This window comes from Enhydra lutris, unplaced genomic scaffold (assembly GCF_002288905.1).
Source record: "Enhydra lutris kenyoni isolate GAN:26980312 unplaced genomic scaffold, ASM228890v2 scaffoldscaffold12, whole genome shotgun sequence".
Lineage (NCBI taxonomy): Eukaryota > Metazoa > Chordata > Mammalia > Carnivora > Mustelidae > Enhydra > Enhydra lutris.
In genome coordinates, this window is record NW_019154096.1 from 69,101,479 (window position 1) to 69,125,429 (window position 23,951).

A 23,951-nucleotide genomic window follows, 5' to 3' on the forward strand; every position below is an offset into this window, starting at 1 on the left:
CCCCACCTCCCCTCCCTGCCCTCACCCTTCTCCCTCCCCCACTCCCTAGGCCTGGCACTTCAGTGTCTTCTCCTCTGAAAAGATGCCCTAGCATTTCTGCTCTGTCATCTGATAGTGGCTAAGCCTCCACCTGGGGCCTTTGTATGTTTTGTTCTTTAATTTTGTTTAGTGTACACCTAGGGCTATACTGAGCCATCTGGTAGAATTTTTCTTTTCTTTTCTTTTTTTTTTTTTAAAGTAGGCTCCACGCCCAGCATGGAGCCCAATGCAGGGCTTGAACTCACCACCCTGAGATCAAGACCTGAGCTGAGATGAAGAGTCAGACGCTTAATTGACTGAGCCACCCAGGCGCCCAGTAGAACATTTTTTGTTCTTCTAGGCTGTTGTGAAACCCTTTTAACGACGTTTGAAGACAACCATCATTCTGGCCTAGGGAACCCTGCCTGAAAGTCACAGATAGAGTCCTTGATGATCTGGGGCAGGGTATGTTGGAAATATTTTTCCAGTATGCCAGTGTTTGGGTGCCTACTCTGCCATGCATGGTGTTGTATCCTGAGGCCTCCCTGATGCACAGGACACACTTCCTGCCCCAGGCACAGTTTACTGGGGCTCAGGGACAACAAACAGGCTGTTCTGCCATGGTGTGGCAAGTGCCAGATACAGTATGAGTGCTATGGGAGCACATTGAAGGGGCAACGAATTAATACTATGAATCCTGGAAGGCTTCCTGGAAGGAGTGATGTCCAAGTCAGACCTGATGCATAGGCAAGAGTTAGCCTGGCAGCGAACAGCTGATACGAAGGTCCAGGAAGGAAAGACCATAGCCCATGTGAGGAACGGGGTATTGGTCAGGAGTGAGGAAAAGGAGTGGCAAGAGTTGAGTAAGGTCAAGGCTCTCGCCTGCCTGTTAAGGAATCTGGACTTGAAGTGATGCACTGGGAAGCCCTCTAAGGCTTTTAGGCAAGTATTTGTCAGAGCAGGCTGGGGCCTTGATTGGAGGAGCCAGAGGAGAGAAGAGAGTGATACCAGCAGGGGACGCTGTTGGACTGGGTAGGTTGTAGCACTGGCCTCAGAGGAATGGGGCCTAGAGACCTGACACCTTTGGGCTCAGCTACTGAAAGGGCTTGAAGGGGAGGGGAGGAGTAAGGGTGACGATACTGTGTTACATGGCTGTGCCATTTCCTGAGATTGGGCGGGAAAGGTGGTCTCAAGTGGGTATCTGGATGGTGGAGCGCTTGGCACGGCTGGATGGGCCTGGGCCTGTGGCTCCAGGAGCAAGCCCAGGGCTGTGTCTGAGCACCCAGCAGCGTGGCGCTTGGGCCTTGGGGTGGAGCTGGGAGGAAAGAGCAGTTTTAGCAGAGTGTGAGGCGGGTGGAAACAGTGAGGGAAGATCATCTTTGACAAAGTTTGGCTCTCGAAAGTTGTTTGCTTTTTTAATAAGGCTGGTGACTCAAGTAGTTCGTATGCCACTGGGAAGGAGGGAGGAGCTGGAGAGCGAGGCCCTGAGGAAATCAGGAGGCGGGAGGGGCCCAGAGCCCAGGGCCAGGGCCCAGCTGACCTTGCGAGGAGGAGGGAAGGCCGGGTGTGGGTGGCAAGAGGCCTGCAGATTTGGTGCCAGGAGGTTCTGTTGCCGGCCAGCAGTCCTGGTTTTCACTGTGAAGGAGGAGGCAGGGTCATTCTCCAGCGAGGAGAGAGGAGGTGGTGGACAGCTGAGGGCAAAGATTCTAAGCAGTCCAAAATGGCAGGACTCTGAGGAGGGAGACGGGGTGGCTTTGGGGCTCGGAGGCCTTCAGTGCTCACCAGAAGTTCCTGTTTACCGTGAGATGGGCCATCAGTGGAATGAATGCCTGGGCCCTGGGCCTGGTGGACCCTCCTACTTTATTTTTTCAACAACTCAACTTTCGATAAGTTTATTAGTCATTTCACAGTATCCTTCAGAGGCTGATGAACACCCAGAAAACGGGCTCCTCCATCAGCCGTTCCTTCTGCCGCCCCGTGCTGGGGGTCAGACAGGACAGCCTCTCCTTTCTCTTCTTCCATCCAGGCTTGAAAGCCCAGGCACCAGCCTTGAAACGGTCGTGGCCTGTGTAAGTGTAAGGCAACGTGTGGGTGCGGATACCTCGGTTCCAGCCCTCCCGCAGTGTCCTCCAAACGGATACCTCAAGCAGTGAGGAAGGTGTTCAAGCAGGAACCAAACAAATTCACTGAAAACGCATCCTTATACCCCTCTGTTATAGAAGAGTTCTGTTTCTTCTGTCACAGACTGAATTTCCTTTTCGAGCTCACTGCACTGTATCTGAAAAACAAAGTCAAATTCTTTATATTTTATGTGAAGAACTTTCCTTGCCTTAGAAGTTAAAAAAAAATTTTCAGAAAGCATCTGTTTCCCAGTCCCACTTTTTTCAGTGATGTCCAGTAGAGAGCAAAAACACATAACTTCTGAAACACTTCATTATGGAGAACTGTAACTACAACAAATGCAGAAAGAATATAGTGAACCCTCATATATGCATCACTCTGGTTTATTAACACTCTGCCAGTCTTCTTTTTTTTAAATTTTTTAATTTTTTTATTAACATATAATGTATTATTCGCCCCAGGGGTACAGGTCTGTGAATCATCAGGTTTACACTTCACAGCACTCACCATAGCACACACCTTACCCAACGTCCATGACCCAACAGACTCCATTTCTCACCTCAACTCTGGCCCCTGAGAGCCTTGCATGACCCACCTGCTGCCTTCAGAGGAGAGGCTGCTTCCTCAGCCTGGCCATGCAGAACCTGCCATCTGGCCCCAAGCCTCTGGCCCGTCAGCCACATGTGCCCAGCTACAGTGGACTCCTCAGCTCTCCTATACCCCCACTTGGAATGCCCTCCCTCCCCAGTCTCTGCCTGTTCAAATCCATCCACGTCCACAGCCTACCTCTTCCATGTAGCTTTCCTGGCTTGGCTGGCAATTCTCTTCTTTCCCTAATCTCCCCACAGCCTTTGGGTCATGTTTACTTTCTAGCAGGTAAGCGTTACTTCCACATGTCACATGTTACCCTTTCTGCGAAAGCCTGTAGCAGACTGCCATCTGCCACACCTGCTCTTTTCTGTAGCAGCAGAATTTGAAATAGGTCCAGAAGACCTCAGTTCCCAGCTTCCCTTGCAGTACGGCTTGGCCACATGACTAGGCCAATGCACCAGAGGTGGAAGTGCCACCTGGCCACGTGGAATGAGGAAGGTGCCATCTTGCACCTTGAAGATGGGCCCTAACCCTAGGGATGGTGGCTGCAGAGCTGGAAGGAATTAGACCCCTGTGGACTCTGACCCAGAGCTGCCTTACCGGGCTGGCTGCCTCAGTGTAGAGAGCAGCATGGAGTCTCTCATGTCAAGCAGGAGCCAGCATCAAGCAATGATGCGAGCAGTTAAAGGTACAAGGCTAAACGCACCAGCTGCGAAGTATTGATGGAACCAGCATCAGCCGAAACCCCAGAACTGGTAACAAGCAGAAGCAGAGGAGGTCCGCAGGGGTCCAAGACCGAAGGAAGCCAGCCAGCCAGCCTTTTATCTAAGAGAGTGAGTGCATGTGAGCGGCAGACGGGGGCAGAGGGAAAGAATCTTAAGCAGGTTCCACTCCTAGTGCTGGGCTTGATCTCATGGCTCAGATGCTTAACCAACCGAACCACCGAGGCACCCCCCCCCCATTTAAATCTCTTTAAAAGGGGGAGAATTTTTGCAGCAAGCCGTCAGACTCTTCAAACGTGATCCCGCTATGTCTGACCACTTAAAAAAGGCAACTGGCCGCCAAAGGCTCTGCCAGACTGATCTCCGAACAGAACCGAGATCCTTCCCCACTTGAATATCAGAAGCCGCGAGTGCCCGGAGCTGACCTGGCCGGGACCCGGGCCTCATCTCAACTGCACTGGAGTTTGGTTTGTTCACGTCCTACATCCTTCTGTTACTCGTGCGCTGTGGCTTGCCTTCTGTCCTGCTCTGTGCACCATGTAAGAAGCCAAGTTTCATCACATGGTGAGAAGCCAGTGAGTTTGGAATCCTGAACCTGCTTCATCATTGTGATCAACTTTGCTTTATGACTGAATCAAGCTGATGTGGAAAGACACGTGTGTGCACCTGCGCAGTGGGCTCAAGACACCCACACTATGCGAGGGAGAACAAACCTCCGCTTCGTTGAGGGCACGGTTATTCTGGATCTCAGTTCCAACCGAATGTAACGCTAGTTAATACAGAGCCCTTCCTTCCCCCCACCCCCGGCTACTGGCATCACATCTGACGCACACATCCAGGTGCCCCCCTGGCTGCCTTTCTCTTCACTTCCCCTCCCGTCCCCAATCTGAATGCTCACAGGTTCTAACTTGTCCAATTCAACTACTTCTAATCGACTACCACGGACTTACTCCGAACCCCTACCACCTCCAGACAGGAAATGTCTCCAGCCCCCCAGCTGTTCTCCCAGCCTCCAGGATGGTCCCACTGACAGGGTGGCATCCAGTATTTCTAACATACAACCCGACTCAGCCATTCCCCCTTGAAACCTCTCCGTCATCGGCTCCATATGAAGTTCTATTACCGTGGGGGGCCTGTGACGTCCTTCGCCAGCTAGCCCACCCCTCCATAGCCCCACGACCCACAGGGGACTCTGATCTTCTCCCGTGCCCCAAGCTCTTCTGTAAAATGGGAATAAACTACTCTGAAAAGTTGTCTTAAAGACAAGAGACTGCCTGGCACAGTCCCCAGGACACAGAAGGTGCTGGATAAACAGAAGTCATATCCCCTGCCACTGCCCCCAATGCCCGACTGTTGACGCTGCCTCCGTTGTGCCCACACGCCCCGTGCGTGTCTGTGTCCCCCCTCCCCAACCGCCATCCCACTGCATCTGCGGCTACCTGTGTGCAGGGGTGTCTCTCCCTTGCTGGCCCAATGACCCAAACACATCCATTCAGCCCTGTCATTTGAAGTCCAGTGGCCGCCAGGCTCAAGGAGACCCAGGAGAGTGATGGTGGTAAAGGGGGAGAGGGCTGCTCTGACCACTGGTGGGCCACTGTATCAGGAGCATTTTTCTGGAACATTTAAAAAAACCTGGGATGGTTTCAGTACTTCAAAATATTCCATAGTTGATGCCACGTCCAGTGGGACTTTCTGCAGTGACAGAAATGTTTCATCTGTGTGCCTTTCCATAAGATGGGTGACCTTGTACCTGCAAGGTCCCCAGTCACAGAAAGCAATCATGAACCACCAAAATGCTATCACAGAGGAGGGAACTGAGTTACTCCTAACATCGGAAAAACGAATCCCATGACCTATGATGACATGTACAAGACAACTAGAAAGAGACCCAATTATCAAACAACAAACTTGTTGATTCTAGACTCTGACTCCCCCACGCCAGTGAAGGGAGCTCTGCAGAAGATTCTTCCCTCGGACTTTTTTTTTTTTTTAAGATATTATTTATTTGGGGCTCCTGGGTGGCTCAGTCGTTAAGTGTCTGCCTTCGGTTCAGGTCATGATCCTGGGGTCCTGGGATTGAGCCCCGCTTTGGGCTCCCTGCTCAGCAGGAAGCCTGCTTCTCCCTCTCCCACTCCCTCTGCTTCTGTTCCCTCTCTCATGTCTCTCTCTGTCAAATAAATAAATAAAAATCTTTAAAAAAAAAAAGATATTATTTATTTGACAGAGACACAGCAAGAGAGGGAACACAAGCAGGGGGAGTGGGAGGAGGAGAAGCAGGTTCCCACTGAGCAGGGAGTCCAATGTGGGGATCATGACCCAAGCCGAAGGCAGACGCTTAATGACTGAGCCACCCAGGCACCCCGTCATTCCCTTGGACTTCAGCCAGGTCAGGATTCCTGGGCTCTGTGGCTCCTTCTCTCCCCAGGTCCCCAGATCAAAGCCTCTGGTGGCCACACGCCATTGCTTTCTCATAGCTACTCAAGGGCAAGGCCCCGTTTACTCACAGCTGGCCCCGGCACCTCGCTTCTGGTCCACCAGGGGAGGCCCTCTGTGTGTGTGGACAGGATCCAAGAGCCCAGGGGGAAGCCAGATCGAGGAAGCAGAGCAGCAGGAACTCCCCCAAGACTGAAAGACTTTTGTCAATGACCTAACTTGCAGGTCAGCTGCCTGCTTCTCTCTGAGTACCAATGCGATCCAAAGTAAGTATCCGCAAAAGGGTCACTGTTACTGCAATCTTACTGTGACAAACCGTGTTCTCACAGATGGGCCTGAAAAGAGTAAGAATATTCTCTCTAACGTTTTATTTTACTGAGAAGCTGCCCACCCCATCCCATCCCTTAGCACCCTTAGAGTGAGGAGAGCAGACATCTACGGTAGCCTCAAGTGCCTCTGTTAGAGGCTCAATGGCCCGAACTAATGATTCTGTGAACCTAAAATGACAAAATTTGGGTTTGGAACAAGCTCGCTGCAGAAATTTAAATATTTTTGAAGCCATTACGGATTTTTAACTTCAGTGACAGAAACAGGCATTTGAAATTTCCAGCTCAGAAATGCCAGAAATCAGTAACATCTATTACATCAGCGATGTCCGCAACAGCAGCAACAACCCTTTTCAGAGATGCTACTCTCTTCCATTCTCCTTAACAGAAAGGGAAACCAAGTCTCAGAGACTGTCAGCAAATTGACCAAGGTCATGGAGGAGCTGGGACTCTGAAACCAGGTCATCTGCCTCATCATAAATTAGAGTAGATCCCAGTCGACAGAACTGCGCTAAACCAGTAGCCACTAGTGGCACGTGGGGACCAACTTAAAATTAAATCAGAATAAAGATTCAGCTCCTCAGCCACGTCGGCCACACAGCAGCTGCTCAACAGCCACAGAGCCACAGTGGCTACTGGCTGTCGTATGAGCACACAGATGAAACCTTTCTGTCACTGCAGAAAGCCCCACTGGATGGGACTTCACTATGGAATATTATGATTATGGAAACGATCCCAAAGGTGTTTTAAGTGTCCCAGAAAAATGCTTCTGATACACCGCTAGGAAAAACAGAATCCAAAACTGCACGAGTGATCTGAGGGACAGGATTAAATAAAGTTATTTTTATACTTTTTACACTTGGCAGATTTTTTAGAATTATTTATCTTACTCTTCTGACAAGGAGAAGAAAAAAGGTTTTGGGGTATTTTTGTTTGTTTTTTGATTTTTTTTTTTTTTTTTAAGAAAGAAATTCGAATGGGGGCACTTACCCGTCCCATTTGTGGGAATAGACTAAAAGAAAGTGGCACCATCAGTCCCATCACTAAGACAGTACAAGACAGCTTGAAGGTCCACAATGACCATGGATACTGCCGGAAAAACTGGGTCCTGTAAGAGACAAGGTTAAAGGCTTTTTGGGGGGCTGGCCCCAGGCTTGGAACGTCTCGCATGCAGCTGTGGCCCATGCCTCGGTTCCCACTCACCCACAAAGAGGCAGCACTGACAGACTGCTCGATTTGCGTCAAGCCCATGGTGAAGCATGTCACGGGCATTGCCTGTTTGAAACCCCCACAACCCTGTGAGGTTTGTGTCATCATCCCCCCTTCACACAAACAAGGACGTGGCCACTGACCAGTTAAGTCACTTGTCCAAAATCACACAGCTCAAGAGTAAGAGGCCAGATTCTAGACGCTGGGCTCTGCTGACATGGCTGGGACATTCTGACCCTGACCTCTGAGGACGTGAGAGACAGTGCGGGAAGAGGTGAAGAACCCCAGCCCGGGAGTCAGAGACCCAGGGTCCTGGGTCTGGTGGGGGTCTGCACAGACAGACCAGGTGGTGTCGGGTGAGTCACTTCCCCTTTCTGAGCCTGGGGTTTCTTCACGCAGGATGAAAGGGCTGAGTCAGAAGGGGCGCCGAGGACACTCCAGCGTGGATACTTTCGTGGCTGTGGGGGCCACTGGGAAACGACTGCCATCTCTCCCCCCAGGTAGCTGGTGCCACGATTGGGGTCTAAGGGACAGACTGGAGGGCCCCGACTTCCACCAGCACCCTGGCTCTGACCCAGCCAGAGGGGTCCAGGAAGAGCCTGGGCCAGCAGAAGTCTCTCCCGCCATCCAGCCAATGGGCCATGGAGAGTAACACTTGGCTCCAAGCAGCGCGTGCCTACTTGTCAAAAATGCGCTCCTCACATGGTCGTGAGAAAGGCTTCCTAGCGCGCCACGCTGGACAAAGGGGACTGGTTCAGGTGACCCCATCTGGGCCAACGGACTCCTTCCCTGGGAGTCTGGGAACTGAGGGGAAGACATTCTCTGCCTTCCCTGGGGTCCGCTGTGTTTTTCATCCCTCACCAGGATGCTTGGAGGACATGAACTGGGAGGTGTGGGCAGTCACATCCCTCGGCAACACGAAGCAGCCAGTGTGTGGCAGGACGGAGGGAGCTCACAGCATGGAGACGACAAGGACCAGAGCTCCTGCTCGGCGGCCACAGGCTACACAGGTCCCCTGCCCACAGCCAGGATCTAAACCAACACATTTGCCTTCTGGCCTACGTTACTGTGTGTTGGGTTTCTCCCACTGGCTGGTCCCCAGGCCTTCCTCCGAAGAGGCCATTTCTTGCTTCTCAAAAGCAAGAAGCAAGTAGATGATGGTCCACTGACTCTGGGCCACTCGGGCTAACTTAACACCTGCTTGCCGTGTGGAGGGAAGAGAGGCTGCAGCAATCCTCCCAGCATATCGGAGCCGGGAAAACCTGAGAATCACCGCAGCTTGGCGTTCAAGACTCGAGGAGCCACACCTCAGTAGGTGCTGGGACGTGCCTGGGGAACACAAAGCTAACAGAGGAGAGGGCCTGGGTGAGAGACCAGGGTTAAGGAACGTGCACATCTGCTTTCCACGCTGTGGAACCATCAGCTGTGATGAAGACAGTTTAGCGGGAAGATGACTGAACAAACTTCTTCTGTCCCTCCCACCAGGTTCAGTGTTTGACGAATTTTGTAAGGATTTTGAGTGTCGAATGTTTATTCCTACCTGGGGAGGTGAGTGTGCCTCTTACCTTACAAAAAAGTGTGAGAAGACTTCAGGGATGAAAGCGGTGGTCCCAAACAGTACTATCCTGGATGTCGCTGTATCTTTAACGGCCTAGCGGAAATGGAAAGGAAGCACCTTAGCACATGGAGTGAGACCACTGCCAGGGATCCTGCAACTCAAGACAGAGATGAGCAAAGAGCGGCTCTCCTGTCTCATTTAGGAAAATACCGCACATGAAGAGCAGCAGAGGCAGCCCCTCGCTGTACAGAGCTGGAGGACGGCGGGGGTAGGTGCCAGGATTTACTTCCTGGGGCGCCTGGGTGGCTCAGTGGGTTAAAGCCTCTGCCTTCAGCTCAGGTCATGATCTCAGGGTCCTGGGATTGAACCCCACATCAGGCTCCCTGCTCGGCAGGGAGCCTGCTTCCTCCTCTCTCTGCCTGCCTCTCTGCCTACTTGTGATCTCTGTCAAATAAATAAAATCTTAAAAAAAAAAAAGAGTATTTACTTCCCGCTGACTCCACTGTGGTCTCCGCTTCGGTCTCCAACTGCCCAATACAATACTCACTAAGCACAAGCAAAGCCAGCCTGTAGAAAAATCACACCCTTGCTGGGAAGGCTGGGTTTGTCACTGAGGACTACCACATGTTTACCTTTCAATCACTGGGTTAAGCATCGGTCTTCTGCTCAGGTCATGATCTCTGGGCCCTGGGATTGAGCCCTGCAGCCAGCTCCCTCCTCAGCCAGGAGTCTGCTTCTCCCACTCCCTTTGCCACCCCAACCCGCACTGCTCCTACTCTCTCTCTCTCTCAAATAAATGCATAAAATCCTTAAAATAAATAAACCTTCAGGAATATAACATGAAACCACTCCACTTCAGGAAGAGATAAGCGGCTGCTGAGGGTGGTGTGTTTCGACGTCAGTGGGACTGTCCGCCTGTGTGCAAACCGGACACCCGTCCTGAGGGGCACCGGGAGGCCTGGGACAGTTTGCAGCTGAGTGGCTTCCAAGGCCAGCCCAGGGAAAACAGCATGGACTGGCTCCTGAAATCTGATCAAAGGTGCCCTATTATAATCAGATAGTGCTGGTTGCGTCATTTCTGAAATTTTAGCCAAAGACCATAGGCCGTCTGGTGACGGGGAAATGATGAAAGAATGCTTATGCTTACGCACAGTTGCAGACTGTTCTTCAGAGGAAGATAGACATAAAACAGGAAAAAAAAAGGGGGGGGGCAGAGCATCAAATCTTCCTTTTATCCTAAATTGGCCTTCCATGCAGAAAATGAAATTCTTCCCGGAGAGATGGACTAGATATCCGGGCTAGACACCCACACAGCTTGTGGGGCGTGAGGTCGCCTGCCTCCCCTGGGAGGCTGAGCACCTGCGGCTGAGGGCGTGGCCGAGCCGGCTGAGGGCGTGGCTGAGCAGCTAAGGGCGTGGCCAAGGTGAGCCTAGCGCAGCACCTGGTGGCGTGTGGTGCAGAGGGACAAGTCGCAGATTAAACAGGTGCTCTCACTCTTCTCCTCCGCTGTGGGCACAGTTTACAGCAGCTCTAATGCCCTGCAGGTAAAGGGAGCCACTGAGAAACACAGACGTCCACATAAAGACCCGCGCACGCTGAGAGCAGCCCTAAACTGGACACAGTGCAGACACCCACGGCCTGCGGAAGGGATCTGCAGATGCGGTTGGTACCACCATCCATGCGAGGCTGCTCGCCAAAAAAAAAAGCAACAGATTGTTGGTGGGTACACGGTACTCCAGAGTGAAGAGTCAGGCACCAAAAACACTTGTACAAGCCACTTACATGAAAGTTCTGCAGAGTCAAAAGTATGAAGACATAGGGCAGATCAGTGTTTCTCTGGGGCTGGGAAAAGGGAGTGACTCAGTGGGCACGAGGGAAATTTTTAGGATGAGTATGTTCATAATTTGGACTGCAGCGATAACTGCATCACTGCTTACATTTACTAAAATTCATCAAACTAGACTCTCACAATGGATGAATTTTATTGTATGTAAATTATATCTCAATAAAAACATCTCACTGGGGTGGCTCTTAGGCACAAAACCTTTATTTCAAAAGCAAGGTTTTTATTTTTGGCAGCCACTTCTCCCCTTGTTACCTGTAATTACTGTGTTTCTACTGTAATTCATTTAGGAAAGTGGCCACTATTTTCAGACATGCCACTGCATGGGCTGGCAGGAATCTGGTGCACACACCTCATGGTTTATGATCCAGCTTTGTGACTTGCAGGTAGGGTTTAGAGGAATGTGCTCTGTGAGGTGAGCAATGATGTATTTACTGACTGAATGAACAGCCATCTTTTCTGACCTCCTCTTCTGCCAACACAGGGGGCAGGAGATGTCCCGACAGGGGGCCCCTTAGACGCAGACACCATGAGAAGCTGTTCCCTTCATTTTGCACTAGCTGTTCCGTGCTGTTCCTCATGCCATTTGCAAACAACTGCCTCAAATTCCATTCTTTAGCTAACGTCACTTCATGGAGACCAAAAAAAAAAAAAAAAAAAAAAAACCTCACCTGCTAGAAAGGTATTTTTAAAAAAGTCCACAGCCAAAATGAGACTACCCTAGGCCATCCCAGTTTCTCTGAGCTAAATGTACACAGGAGCCACTGTGTTGAATTGATCAAAAGAATAAAATAGTTAATAATAAATCTTATTAAAAATTGAGGCCTGTAGGAGGCATTCTGGTCAGAGCATTGAATTTCTTTAGGCCATTTTCTTTTTTTTTAAGATTTTGTTTATTTATTTGAGAGAGAGAGCACATGCACAAGCAGGGGGAGAGGCAGAGGGAGAGAGAAGGGGAGAAACAGGCTCCCAGCCATGCAGGAAGCCCGACTCGAGCAAGGCTCTACCCCTGGGCCCTGGGATCATGACTCGAGCCCTAGGCAGACGCTTCACTGACTGAGCCACCCAGGCGCTGCAGGCCACTTTTTGAGAGCAAACTGGTCCTTCAAGATGAAGACTATAAGAAAATCTGCTGTGAGGTGGAGAAGAAACATTTCTCTTAAACCCAGAGAGGGGGTTCACCGACTTCCACGAGCACAGAGCAACCCGAGGGCCGGACACTCAGCTGGAAGAACAGGATCTCACCCTCGGAGAGCGGCCCAGCGTCTGGCGGGGGCCCATCGGTGGCGGTCAGTCATGCTGTCGTGCCGCTGCGTAGATGTGGCTAACATCTACAGTCCGTTAACTTTAAATAAGATTACTTTCCACAGTGTGGCTGGGCCTCATTTAATCAGCTGGAGAGCCTTGAGAGCAAAATCTAGAAGGTTCCCCCAAAGAAGAAAACCTGCCTGAAGACGACAGCACAGGCTCCTGTGTTTCTAGCCACCGGGAGTTGGCGAGTTTCTAGCCCCTGCCGCTGGGGCTGACACCTGACTAGCCTACAAGCCCTACAATTGCGTGAGCCAATTATAATCAATCAATCAATATCCTATTGGTTCTGTTTCTCTGGAAACCCAGACTAACGCATCATCTTTTAAACATCGTGGTGCAAAATATAAAACCACTCCCTCCACATGCGGGGAAAAAGGATAAGGCAAGATTGAAGGGAGATAAGACTTTGTTCCCAGCTCTCACACAGACAACTCCATGCTCTAGCCAAAAGGCAAGCCAGCTAGGGATCCATGGCGTCCTACCTTTGTCCCGGCTTTTCTGGAATAGCCCATGACATTGCCTTCTTTGTCCATGACTTCAATGCCTCGAATGGGCTCCAGACTTCGGGTGGCAACAACATTCATTCCACTAACGTGGGCTGTGGGTGTGAAGAAGAAAATGCACCATGGCGGGTGAGTTTGCTCCAACGGAGGAACATCCTTTCTGGTGTCAAGCATCTTTCTCTGATGGCCATGCTTCCCCACCCCTCAAGTGGTCAGGAGTTGGCCAACTATGCTCTGTCCCAGGGCTTTGGAGCAGGGTCAGAACCGCTGGCCTCCCACTCTGGGGTCCTGACCACGACCCAGCGCCAGGCTCTGGCACCCCTGCAGGTCCAGTCCAGCCCCCTGACAGAATTCCAGGACAAATCCCTGGGTCCTTGAAATATGGCCCCCTTTTGTGCTGTAGCTGGTCTGACTAGGTTTCTGTAACAGTTTCCCCAATTGAGATCATTCTGCCAACGCTTCAAACCGTTACAATTTTCAAGCTCATATCTGGGGTGTGAGTCAGTGAACCTGCGGGCTGGCAAACTTCAAACCATTGGTTAATATCTGCCACTTCCACTGGAGTCAGCCCACTGGGTTGGAGTCCCCTAGGCCACCCACTCCTCCGTGTATGACCCTAGGACAGTTCCTTAAAGTCCCTCCTGCCTCAGCCTCCCCATCTGGAAATGGAGGAATGACATTACTACCCACACGTTTTTGGCAGGACAAAGTGAAACTGAACACGCAGAGGGCTGGCCCTGTCTTTAGGGTGAATCTGTGTTCCCGGGTGTGTGTTCATCCTTTGACAGTGGAAAACACAGCTACAGAGCAAGTGTCACTTCTCAAACCAAGGACCCAACTTGGGCCTGGAGGCCTCAGGAAGCTGCAAGATGCAGCTGTCATCAATCACCATGTGGCCAAGGGACCAGGCTGTCCCTGAAGGTGTAGGAAGGCTCAGAGGGCACGGAGATCACATGCTTCCTGCTTACTGAGAATGATGATGGGAAGGGCTCTTTTCAACAAAACGTGATTCACCCGCATCTGGAACAAAACAGGAAATAACTAGAAAAAGAAGAGAGAAAAACCATTATTGCACAGGACCAAAGAGTCAGCTGAACACACTCAGTAGCAGAGAGCTGGCATCGACCTAGCTCCTATCCCAGCGCGGGCCACCGCAAGTGCTCTCCATGTATTTTCTAATTCTTGCAACACTGAGGTGTTCGCCTGATTATCAGAGGAACACACGGAGGCTTAGGGAGGTAACTTGTCCAGAGTCTCTGAGCTGCTAAGAATTTGAGCCTTGAGGCCAGCCCAGGCTTATCTGACTCTAATGTTTATATTTTTAACCATCACAGTATCCTGATATTCAAAGCAATACACAACATGTATATCATGTTTATGTAGCTTAAGTAAATTTTTTTTGCTTACGTAAATTTTTTAAAAAGGTAAGAGTACTGAGTATATGCCTAGAAACCTGAGATACTCATATGCTTATTCAGGGGGTGACAGGATGACAGGTGACCACTTCCCTTCTTCTGTCTTAGCCATACTTTCCTTCTTCCTTTCTTTTTAAAAAGATTTTATTTATTTATTTGACAGAGAAAGAGAGAGTGCACAAGCAGGGAGAGCAATGGGCAGAGGGAGAGGAAGAAGCAGACACCCAGCTGAGCAGGGAGCCTGACGTGGGACCTGGTCCCAGCACCCCGGGATCATGACCTGAGCCAAAGGCAGACGTTTAACTGAGCCACCCAGGAGCCCCTTAGCCATACTTTCTAAATTGTTTAAGTTGAAACAAATCTGTAATTCAGAATAGTTTCTTTTGATCTGAGGAATGAAACAGATTTGACAGATTTTTAAAATACCCACTCCAAAAAAGGAAGAAGAGGCAATCACTCCTGTCCCTAGTAACAGACTCTCATATAGGCGACGATTCTAAGGAAGAAACAAAAGTAAGTATTCAGCAAACACCATGGTTTTACCCAGGGAAGATTATTAAAACAAACAAACTAACTCTAAAAGAAATGACACAGAATTGCCTATCTCCTGGGCCTCATGATACTCACATAACTTGCATTCCCGTTGACCATGTTGAACGTCGTAGTGTAGGTATAGAAGGAAACCTGCAGAAAGACAGAGACACACAGATCACACGCTACGATCATTTGAGCACCGAAGAATGCAGGAATCATGAAATAGAAATGGTTTTTACCTGAGGTAAAATCAGGGACTTCAGACTTTTTGCCGACAGCATTGAGAAAAATACCTTTTAAGAAAATAAAGCGGAGTTTAAGTGTTTGGGGGGAGGGAGAGCTTGCCAGGGGGCAAAGAACTTCGCAGGGAAGATGTTGCACTGAGCCCCCCCCCCCCCACCAGGAGCTGGGATGAGGAGGCGGCCAGGCGGTGGCGAGCAATGCTCAGTGAACACCTACAGGACACTGAGGACACCTGGGGGCGTCTCATGGTGGTCCCAGCTTCCAAGCTGTGCGATGCTACTGGACGGGGTAGCTGGGGAGTACGCACTCCCAAGTGGACACAGCCACAGGGCAGGTGTGGAAGAAGTGACAGAGGAAGGCAGTCCCTTTGTGAGAGCACCTCGTGAGAGTCCAGGTGGGACAGCCTCGCTGGGGGAGGCAGTTCCAGATCCCAAATGAGGGTAAGTACGGGGGCTAAGGGTCAAGGGAGAGAAGGTAACGGATGATAACGTGCGCTGGAGGCAGGGAGCCTGTCCTCCATCTCCTCGGTAGTGCTCTGTGCACTAGGCATCCAAAGAAAGGATTACCTTATGACACTGGGACCTTGCACAGGCTGGGGCGCCTGACTAGGGAAGCGTGCAGACAGGGTGAAGTTACGTGAGTAGCAGACAAGGGTCAGAGACGGGGGTCCACAGCCATCTACCAGGCTGTGGTGGGACAGGGGTCCAGAGCAGGAGGACACAAACCACTGAGGTTAGGAGATGAGGGATGTCCTCCTGCACCTGGGGTGTCAAGCCGACTCACCATGGGCGCCGTGAAAGGTAGGAAAGCTGGCAAAGAAGAGAAGAGGGTCAGTGACCACCGCTGCCCAGGCCGAGAGAGGAGGCCAGAAAGGGGCACCCCCCAAGCCGAGAACCTGTCCTCTAGCACCCTGAAAGCATGGGCACCAAAGGACAGTCTATTTACTCATTCTGTTACTTTCCCTAATAACAACCATGTGCGTAAGGCAAGCATTTCAGTCAGCACCATCCAGAAAGACCTAAGGAGGCCCCCTCCGGCCTTCGCAGTCCTTCTCACTGGAGGCAAGAGGTGATAACCTATTCATCCTTCACGGCAAACCGAGCACACTCGTGATGCCGTCATTTATGAGAAGAAACCTGGATTTGCTCTTCATGCCTGTTCCTAGCACAGAGATCCTAAAACCCTTGGAATTTCCCAAGAATAGCAATAAAAACGTGAAATGGAGGGCGCCTGGGTGGCTCAGTGGGTTAAGCTTCTGCCTTCAGCTCAGGTCATGATCTCAGGGTCCTAGGATTGAGCCTGCTTCCCCCCCACCCCTCTGTCTGCCTGCCTCTCTGCCTCCTTGTGATCTCTCTCTCTCTCTGTCAAATAAATAAATAAAATCTTAAAGAAAAAAAAAAGGGTGAAATGGGTGTCTTTTTTACCCTAACAGCCCCTTTCCACCTCACTTGAGTTGATGTTAATAAGGGGATGTTTGGAAAGCCCCTGAGGAGGGGGCTGGTTGCTAGGGGAAGGGGTGGGGAGGGGGGAAAAGGGGGTTGGATCTCTCAGTCGCACCTGCCGCCTCCACCTCCAGGGAGGGAAAAGGGGCTGGAGGCAGGGCTAGTCATAGTGGCCTGGGATTTCGTCCACGGTACTAACAAAGCCTCCCGTCCTGCAGCGGCAGCACTTCCGGTTTGCTGAGCATGGGCGGGGAGCTGGAGAGGGTGTGGAAGCCCCGCCCTCCCCAGCCCCACCCCCAAAGCCCTGCGCATCTCTTCCATCCGTTCCTTTTCTTAATAAATGGAGAACCTAGTAAGGAAACCATCTTCTCGAGTTCCGCGAGCTATACCAGCAATTTCAAACCCAAGGAGGGAGGTGTGGGAAGCTCCAACCTACAGCGGGTTGCTCAGACGTCCAGGTGAGAATCTGGACTTTCAGTTGGCATCTGAAGTGGGGGTGGTCTTGTGGGACTGAGCCCTTCACTCGTGGGGTCTCCTGCTGCCTCCAGGTCAAGAGGATCAGAGTGAAAAGAGTGAAAACTGTAGGACATGCTGCGGGTGCTGCAGAATTGAAGGCTGTGGAAAAAGCCTGCACATCGGGTATCAGAAGTGAAACCTCAAGGGCGCCTGGTGGGCTCAGGTGGTAGAACGTGCAACTCTCCATCTCGGGGGTCATGAGTTTGAGCCCCATGTTGGGTGTAGAGATTACTTAAAAGAATGCCAACTCACATGGATAGGCTTAAAAAAAAAAAAAGGGAAGCATCGAGAGGAGGAGCAAGGGTTTTTCCTTCACAACATCTATCAGGACAGATGCAAACTTGCGCGCTCTCTTCTGCCCACAGAACTTATTCACACAAAGAGGATTACTATATGCTGTTTTATACTTTGCCTTTTTCCTCCTTAATACTAGTTCCTAGAGACCCATTCTTCTACACTAGCACACAGGAGGTACCTCAGTCTTTTTTTAAACGTTTTCTTTTCTTTTCTTTTTTTTTAAAGATTTTTTATTTATTTATTTGACAGAGAGAGAGAGAGATCATAAGCAGGCAGAGAGGCAGGCGGGGCGGGGGGGGGGGGGGGAAAGAGCAGGCTCCCTGCTGAGCAGAGAGCCCCATGTGGGGCTTGATCCCAGGACCCTGAGATCATGACCTGAGCCAAGGGCAGAGGCTTTAACCCACTGTTAAAACGCCCCGGTACCTCAGTCTTTTTAATGGATTATTTAACTACAGTCTGAATTGTTGGATATTCATGTTGTTTCCAGTTTCTTGTTTATAACAGAGAGAATTATACAGTTAAAGGGGCCCTGTACAATCATGGGTTTTATTCCCCTCATGATAGTTAACATACAAGGAGAGAGAATACTACACAGAGCCCAAAACACTTTTGAGTTACAAGTTCTGGAACCACCAACGAAATGATTGTGTGTTTCTTGGGAGATGACAGAGCAAAGCGGGTTCCACACCCTCACCCCTAATGCCCCAGATCTTTCCAAGGACTGGACACAGCTCCAGGTCCCAAACCTACTCTTTTCCACTATCAACCCCAGACTCTGATGCAAACATCCTTTTTAAGCTGTGATTTCCAGACTCACTGTCAGAAATCCTTCTAGAAAATAATAATAATAAAATAATAATAATAATAAGGCAGGCAGACTTTTTGAACTGTTACAAACCATGTTTTCCCAACCCACTTCTGAAAATTAGAATCCGCTCACCTGCAGGGCGAAACGGAACGGGGATCAGTTTGCCGCTGTCAGGATGCACTGTTGACTTCACAAAAGTAAACACAAAGCTTAGACTCATGTTGGGCTTTGTTTTTGTCGGAGGTAAAAATTAGGAAAGGGCTGAAACTTACAAGACTTCTCTTCCAGGCGTCTTTTATCTAACAAGAGAAAAAATAAGCAACAGCTTTTAAAGGTAAATTGGCAGCAAAAGAGAAAAAAACCCATCTCCACTCCAGTCTAATTTCTGCTGCCATCTTCACACTGCCTTTTTTTTTTTTTTTTAGATTTTATTTATTGATTTGACAGAGAGAGAGATCATAAGTACGCAGAGAGATGGGCAGAGAGAGCGGGGCAAGCATGCTCCCTGCTCGATCCCAGGACCCTGAGATCATGACCTGAGCCGAAGGCAGAGGCTTTAACCCACTGAGCCACCCAGGTGTCCCCACTCTGCCTTTTTAAGAGTGAAGGCCAGAGCTGTTCAATGCCACGCGGCTAGAACAAATCAAAATAAATGAATCAAACAAACAAATGAACTAACAATAAGCAATAAGATGATCCACAGAAAGAAAATAACCAGAACATTATAATGTCCTCAGTCTCTCTCTTTCTTTTTTAAAAGATTTTATTTATTTGTCAGAGAGAGAGAGCACAACCAGGGGGAGCAGCAGGCAGAGGGAGAGGGAGAAGCAGGCCGCCCGAGGAGCAGGGAGCCCGATGCAGGACTTGATCCCAGGTCCCTGGGACCACGACCTGAGCTGAAGGCAGACTGAGCTGAAGGCAACTGAGCCACCCAAGTGCCCCCCAAAATCCTCAGTCTCTTACCTTGGAGAGGGCTCAAGGCCAACACCTAACTTAGCCCTCAAGGGAGTCCCTGAATCCAGCCTACCCCTGGCTCAGAAAAGAGCAGGCCGTTTGCAAGTGACACTTGTGTGCTTCCACAGGCTGCTTGACGGGAGTGATGTTTGTGGCCTCTGGAAAGCCCCATCCACGGCAAGATAGACAACAAATACTGGTTTACGTCTTGGGGCAGGAGTGTAACCCTGATCTGGAACATTGCCTCTCAGGGGAAATAGATTCTGACTTCAGAGGCCTGTCTGCATTCTGGAGTTTGTCATGGGGCTGTAGGGGTCAGCCACAGAGAATCCCCACTAATATCTGAGCACAGAAGAACCCTAGGAGTTTTTTTTCTCCTTAATACTAGTTTCTCCTACTAGTAATCTGGTTAATGAAAAAGAATTCTAATTACATCTAAAAACACTAACCAAGTTTTGAAAAGCAGATCCCTTGGGTGGTGTTTAGTAATGACAAAACTCCACCTGATTTCAGACCATGCAAGCAGAGATCTCCTGAAGGCAACCACATCCAATCTTGAACCCAGCACAGGAGACATACCCTTTGGTTCTCCAAGTCCCGGATGGCTGCATCTTCATTTGTTAACAATAGTTGCCTTGATTTCTCTATTTTTTCCTATAATCAGATAGAAAGAAATCAAGCAATGATACCATGATTTAGATCTGTCCAAATGATTTAGGAATCCCACGCTCATTTACACCTGATTTCAATGCAACACGTGGCCAAGGCTCTCTACTCCCTGATAGTTTCCATGAGGACAGTGCTGTGTGTCACCCAGAATTAGAGGTCCAGCAGCTTGACCCACTGGTGGCTGCCACCTCCCCCTGCCCCTAGACAGCTTAGGACAGCTATCTCCTTGAGTGCTACCCCCATCCGCCTGGCTTTGTAAGTTAGGAACCTGGAAGTCCCTCCTCTCTCTTCTTCCCACATCTGGTCCATTCAGGCTTACTTCCTCTCTTCATTTTTTCTTAATTTGAGAAAAAAGAACTAAATACAGAAAAGACAATGAAATGAGTACACACTCATAATCCCCTTATCCAGAATTAACAATGGTAAACATTCAGTCTTATCTGCTTCCAATTTTTTCTTTTTTTCCCCCCAAAAGCCATCACCCCCAGTTTTGTGTCTCCCCATTCTATCAGAAATAACCACTATTATGAGTTCAAGGTATTAATCCGAGTCCACTTTTTTATACTTATATATATACAAATACATGTATCTGTAAACAAAGTAGTAGTGTTGGGTCTTTATATTGTAATTTGCATAAATATTGTCCTTTACGCATCCTGCTTTTTCCATTAAACACTGTAGACATGTTTTCCCTTTAGCATCATGTATACTGTTTCCACTTAATATATACATTAATAACTAGATCATCACTTTTAACTTTTATTAGTGTTCCACTGTATACCACGTTATGTTTCTCTATTTCCCTGCTGATGGGAATTCAGGTTGTTTTTCTCTATTCCAAACAAGGCTGCGTGAAAGATCTTGCAAACAAGGATGGGAGTGTCCCTGTGGGTCTGGCCCTGAAGGACTGCTGCTGGGGATACACTATCTCCTCCTCTTGAGCCCTCGGCCACACCTGGTGCAAACCCTTGTCTCCGCTTGGACAGGCGAGCCATCCCCTGAGAAGATCTCCCTACCTACCGTCTGGTCCCCTCTGATTACTCGCCACGTGGTGACCAAAGAGACCCTCTGGAACACAATCCTCACCTTGGCCCTGTAGGCCAAATACAACCCCTCCCATATGAAGGACCATATGAAGCCCTTGCGGGCCTGTCTGCTCCCCCACATTAAAAGCACCACTGACTGGACCACCTGCTCTCTCCCATGGGCTTTGCTTATAGTCCCCTCTGTCTGGCCTTTCCTGCCTGCCTCCTCCTTCCAGCTTTCCCTCAACACCCTCCCCGAGTTTCCTGCCGCACCCCTCCCGTAGCACCCTAGGTCTAGGTCGGTGGCCACCTTTGTCCGGTGGCCACCTTTGTCCATCTGTCTTCCGTTACCAGGGACTTGTTTTGATCCCTTCTGAAGCAGCAACACCAACCTTGGTGTTACTGGTCTGCTTTTGTTTATCAACCTTCCAATCTAATGAGCTCATTTGGAAGGAACAAAACATAATATATATGGATTCTGTTTCAATTGCTTTCAAAGGGATGCAGTCTTCACATTTCAGAATAAAATGTAAAATGTCTTATCTCAGAAAACAAGGAAGTACTTACAATTGAAACGACCAAATTTGTAGGATCCAACAATTCTGTCCACTGAAGAAATCTCTGAATGAAAGACTTAAGAGGGAGAAAAGCACCAGAGAGGTTAATGGTGGCAGAAAAAGAGACAATATGGTAATAATAATAATAAGCATTATTTTTGAGACCCTTACAGGGCCTTTTAATGGAAGCACCTCCAGGAATCTTCAGGACATCCCCAGGATCTTAAAGGTGAGGAAAGAGGCATAGAAAAGCTCAAGAACATACCCATGGAAACCCAGCTAGGAAAGGACTCATTAGCTTGTGCTCTTAACGACTCCAATATCAAATTACTCTTGAAGGTTAAAAGCCCAGATTTTGGAGTCAAGTGGGCCTAGTCCGCATCCCACAAATGACCTTGAACCAACTACCTAGAAGGATCTCAGAGTTTGTTTCTTTACCCTCTTATCCTTGTTATAAGGCTTAACTTGAGTCATAAAGAACAGGACACCCCCAGCAAGGCCTTAGTAAAGGCTGCTTGATCACACCTGGAGGCATGATTTGCTCCCAAGGGTACCCCCCCACACAACTTTGAGTCCTGGCTCTGCCAGGAAAGCTTGAGCTCCCTGTCCCTTTCAACTTCCCCACCTAAGAAAACCTGTCTGGGCCCTACTTTAGGTAAGGCTGAAGGAGAACACCCTAGAATTATACTGTCCAGTTAGCCTCATGTGGCTATGGAGCCCTTGAAATGTGGCCAGGCCAAAATGAAGTATGCTGTATGTGTAAAATATACCCAGATTTCAAAGACTTTCTAGGGGAAAAAAAAAAAAAGCATGTAAATACCTCACTAATAATTTTTATATCGATTACGTGTTGAAATGTTAATATCTTATATTTGTTGGGCTAAATACAATATATTATTAAAGTTAATTTCAGCTGTTCCTTTTTACCCCTTTGAACGTGGTTACTAGAAAATTTTAAATGACCTATACGGCTCGCATCACATTTCCATTGGGCAGCGCCGCCCAGTCACCGCCTAGAGGCGGGGCCGGAGCGACTTCCTGTCCTTGGCGGCAGCCCACTACCACCGCGTCATTTGAGTGGTCGAACCTACCGGCTTGGGAGGCTGGGGGCTCCTGAGAGCACCTGTTCCTCTCCAACCTGATGCTCAGGAGCAGCTCAGGCAGCAGAGGACACACACCTGCGGGGGACGGGGGAGCTGACTCCCCAGGGCAGGACGACCTAGTGGCGACCCTCGCTAGCCAGGCCTGGGGCGGAGGTGACACGCGGTAACAGCCCTGGCTCTCCGCATCCCGCACTCATGGGTTTCCCCTTCGTCCCCTCCCCGGGTCTGAGGTGGGAAGGCGGGTGGTGCGACCACGTGGCCTGCCCAAGGTCACCCGGGCCAGCCGGCGACTCCTCGCGGCGACTTCACGGGGCCCAGGGCCACCCCGCCCCCAGCCGCGCCGGGCCCGGGCCGTACGTGACGTTCGGTGATCCAGAAGCGCACGTTGGGCTCCATGAGGGAGCCGCGCCGCCGCACCCAGCGAGCCGCTCGGTCCCCGCGCTTCCTCCTCCTACTGCTCCGCTTCCTGGGACCCGTGTGGCAGCTGGAGAGGCCGCGGCCGCCGGGCCAGGCGCGGAGGAGGAGTCGGGCAACGTGCCCCGCCCCGGGCGCGCGCGCGCGTCCCCCTCCCCGCTGCCGGCTTCCTGGCGCGCCCTCTGCTCGGTGTCGCCGCGTGCCTGCGCCCTGCCCTCGGCCGCCTGGTGTGCCCGCTGCCGGGTCTCCGAACTCCCGCTGTCACCGCGCGCCGGCGCTCCAGCGCCCCAGATCCCACGCCTCCACCCCCGCTCCGGTCCCCGTGAGCCTGCCCACCTTCGCGCCCATCTTCGCACCCACCAAGTCTAACCAACCGTAACTCCCGTTAGGGTAGCTGGGCCGCTTCCAGCCTGGGGTGGGGATGGGGGGGGGTCACCTACGGGAATCCTCGTATCACAGGACCTACTGAGAACCTGCATCTGACCCAGATGACAGGTGCGCCACCCTTTTGTACATTATGGTGGAAAATCTTCAGTTGCCCTCCACGTCCGGAGTAGAGGGCACTGGGGATAGTCAGGGCTGGCTACTTCATTTTCACGGTGAAATTTGAAAATGTGGTTGCTCTTATTTTAAAAAGTTGAGAACTTAGAGGTACCTGGATTGTGCAGTGGGTTGAGCCTCCTGCTCTTGGTTTGGCTCAGGTCGTGATCTCAGGGTGGAAGGATCAAGCCCTGCCCCTGGCTATCGCTCAGTGTGGAGTCTGCTCGGATTCTCTCCCTCTTCCCTCTGACCCTCCCGGTTGTGCTGGAAAATAAATGAGTAAATCTTAAAAAAAAAAAAAAATAATAATAATAATAATTTAAAAAGTAACCAGAGAATTAAACAAGGTCCAGTTCCCTTCAAAGTGAGGGTCCCTGCCTTGGCCTGTGATGGGGGCACCTCACACAGTGCAAAGTGCTGTCTGGGGCAGATCAGTTCCTTCCTTTGCGTACCAGCTCAAGTAGGGGCTGGTTGTAGAGAAAAGACGCACGTGCCTTCCTCCTGCGGCTGCCTCACCTAGCCCACGGGCCCTGTGCTAGGGTGGGTGGGGGTTGTGTTTGTTGAATGCATGTTCCTGGATGTTTAAGGAGTTCAGGGGTCTTCTTGAGTCTTGGGTTGAGGACCCAGTACCATCCATTACTTAGTTGGATGGTCCTGGTCAAGTCAGTATCAGTGGGTCTATTTACTCATTTGTAAAATGAGGACAATAATTATACCTATTTTAAGGTTTTGTTGAGGTTCAATGAGATAAAACATGTGAGTCCTGATATGACAATGGGTCCACTGAAAATGTTGTTTG

At 50.2% G+C, this 23,951-nt stretch overlaps 1 protein-coding gene across 1 annotated transcript; it reads right to left on the reverse strand.

Annotated features, from left to right (window-relative positions):
- Positions 1–302: 302 nt before the first annotated feature.
- On the reverse strand, positions 303–23,382 carry LOC111145175 (sideroflexin 4). Its single transcript, XM_022499884.1, has 14 exons — positions 22,556–23,382; positions 21,106–21,171; positions 19,424–19,498; positions 18,163–18,189; positions 18,023–18,077; positions 15,611–15,636; positions 14,824–14,877; positions 14,678–14,734; positions 14,481–14,546; positions 13,604–13,676; positions 12,615–12,730; positions 8,986–9,071; positions 7,202–7,319; positions 303–2,296 (listed from the first exon to the last, which is right to left on the reverse strand). The coding sequence occupies exons 1-14, from the start codon at positions 22,592–22,594 to the stop codon at positions 2,219–2,221; spliced, it is 936 nt and encodes a 311-aa protein (XP_022355592.1). The 5' UTR covers positions 22,595–23,382; the 3' UTR covers positions 303–2,218.
- Positions 23,383–23,951: the final 569 nt, after the last annotated feature.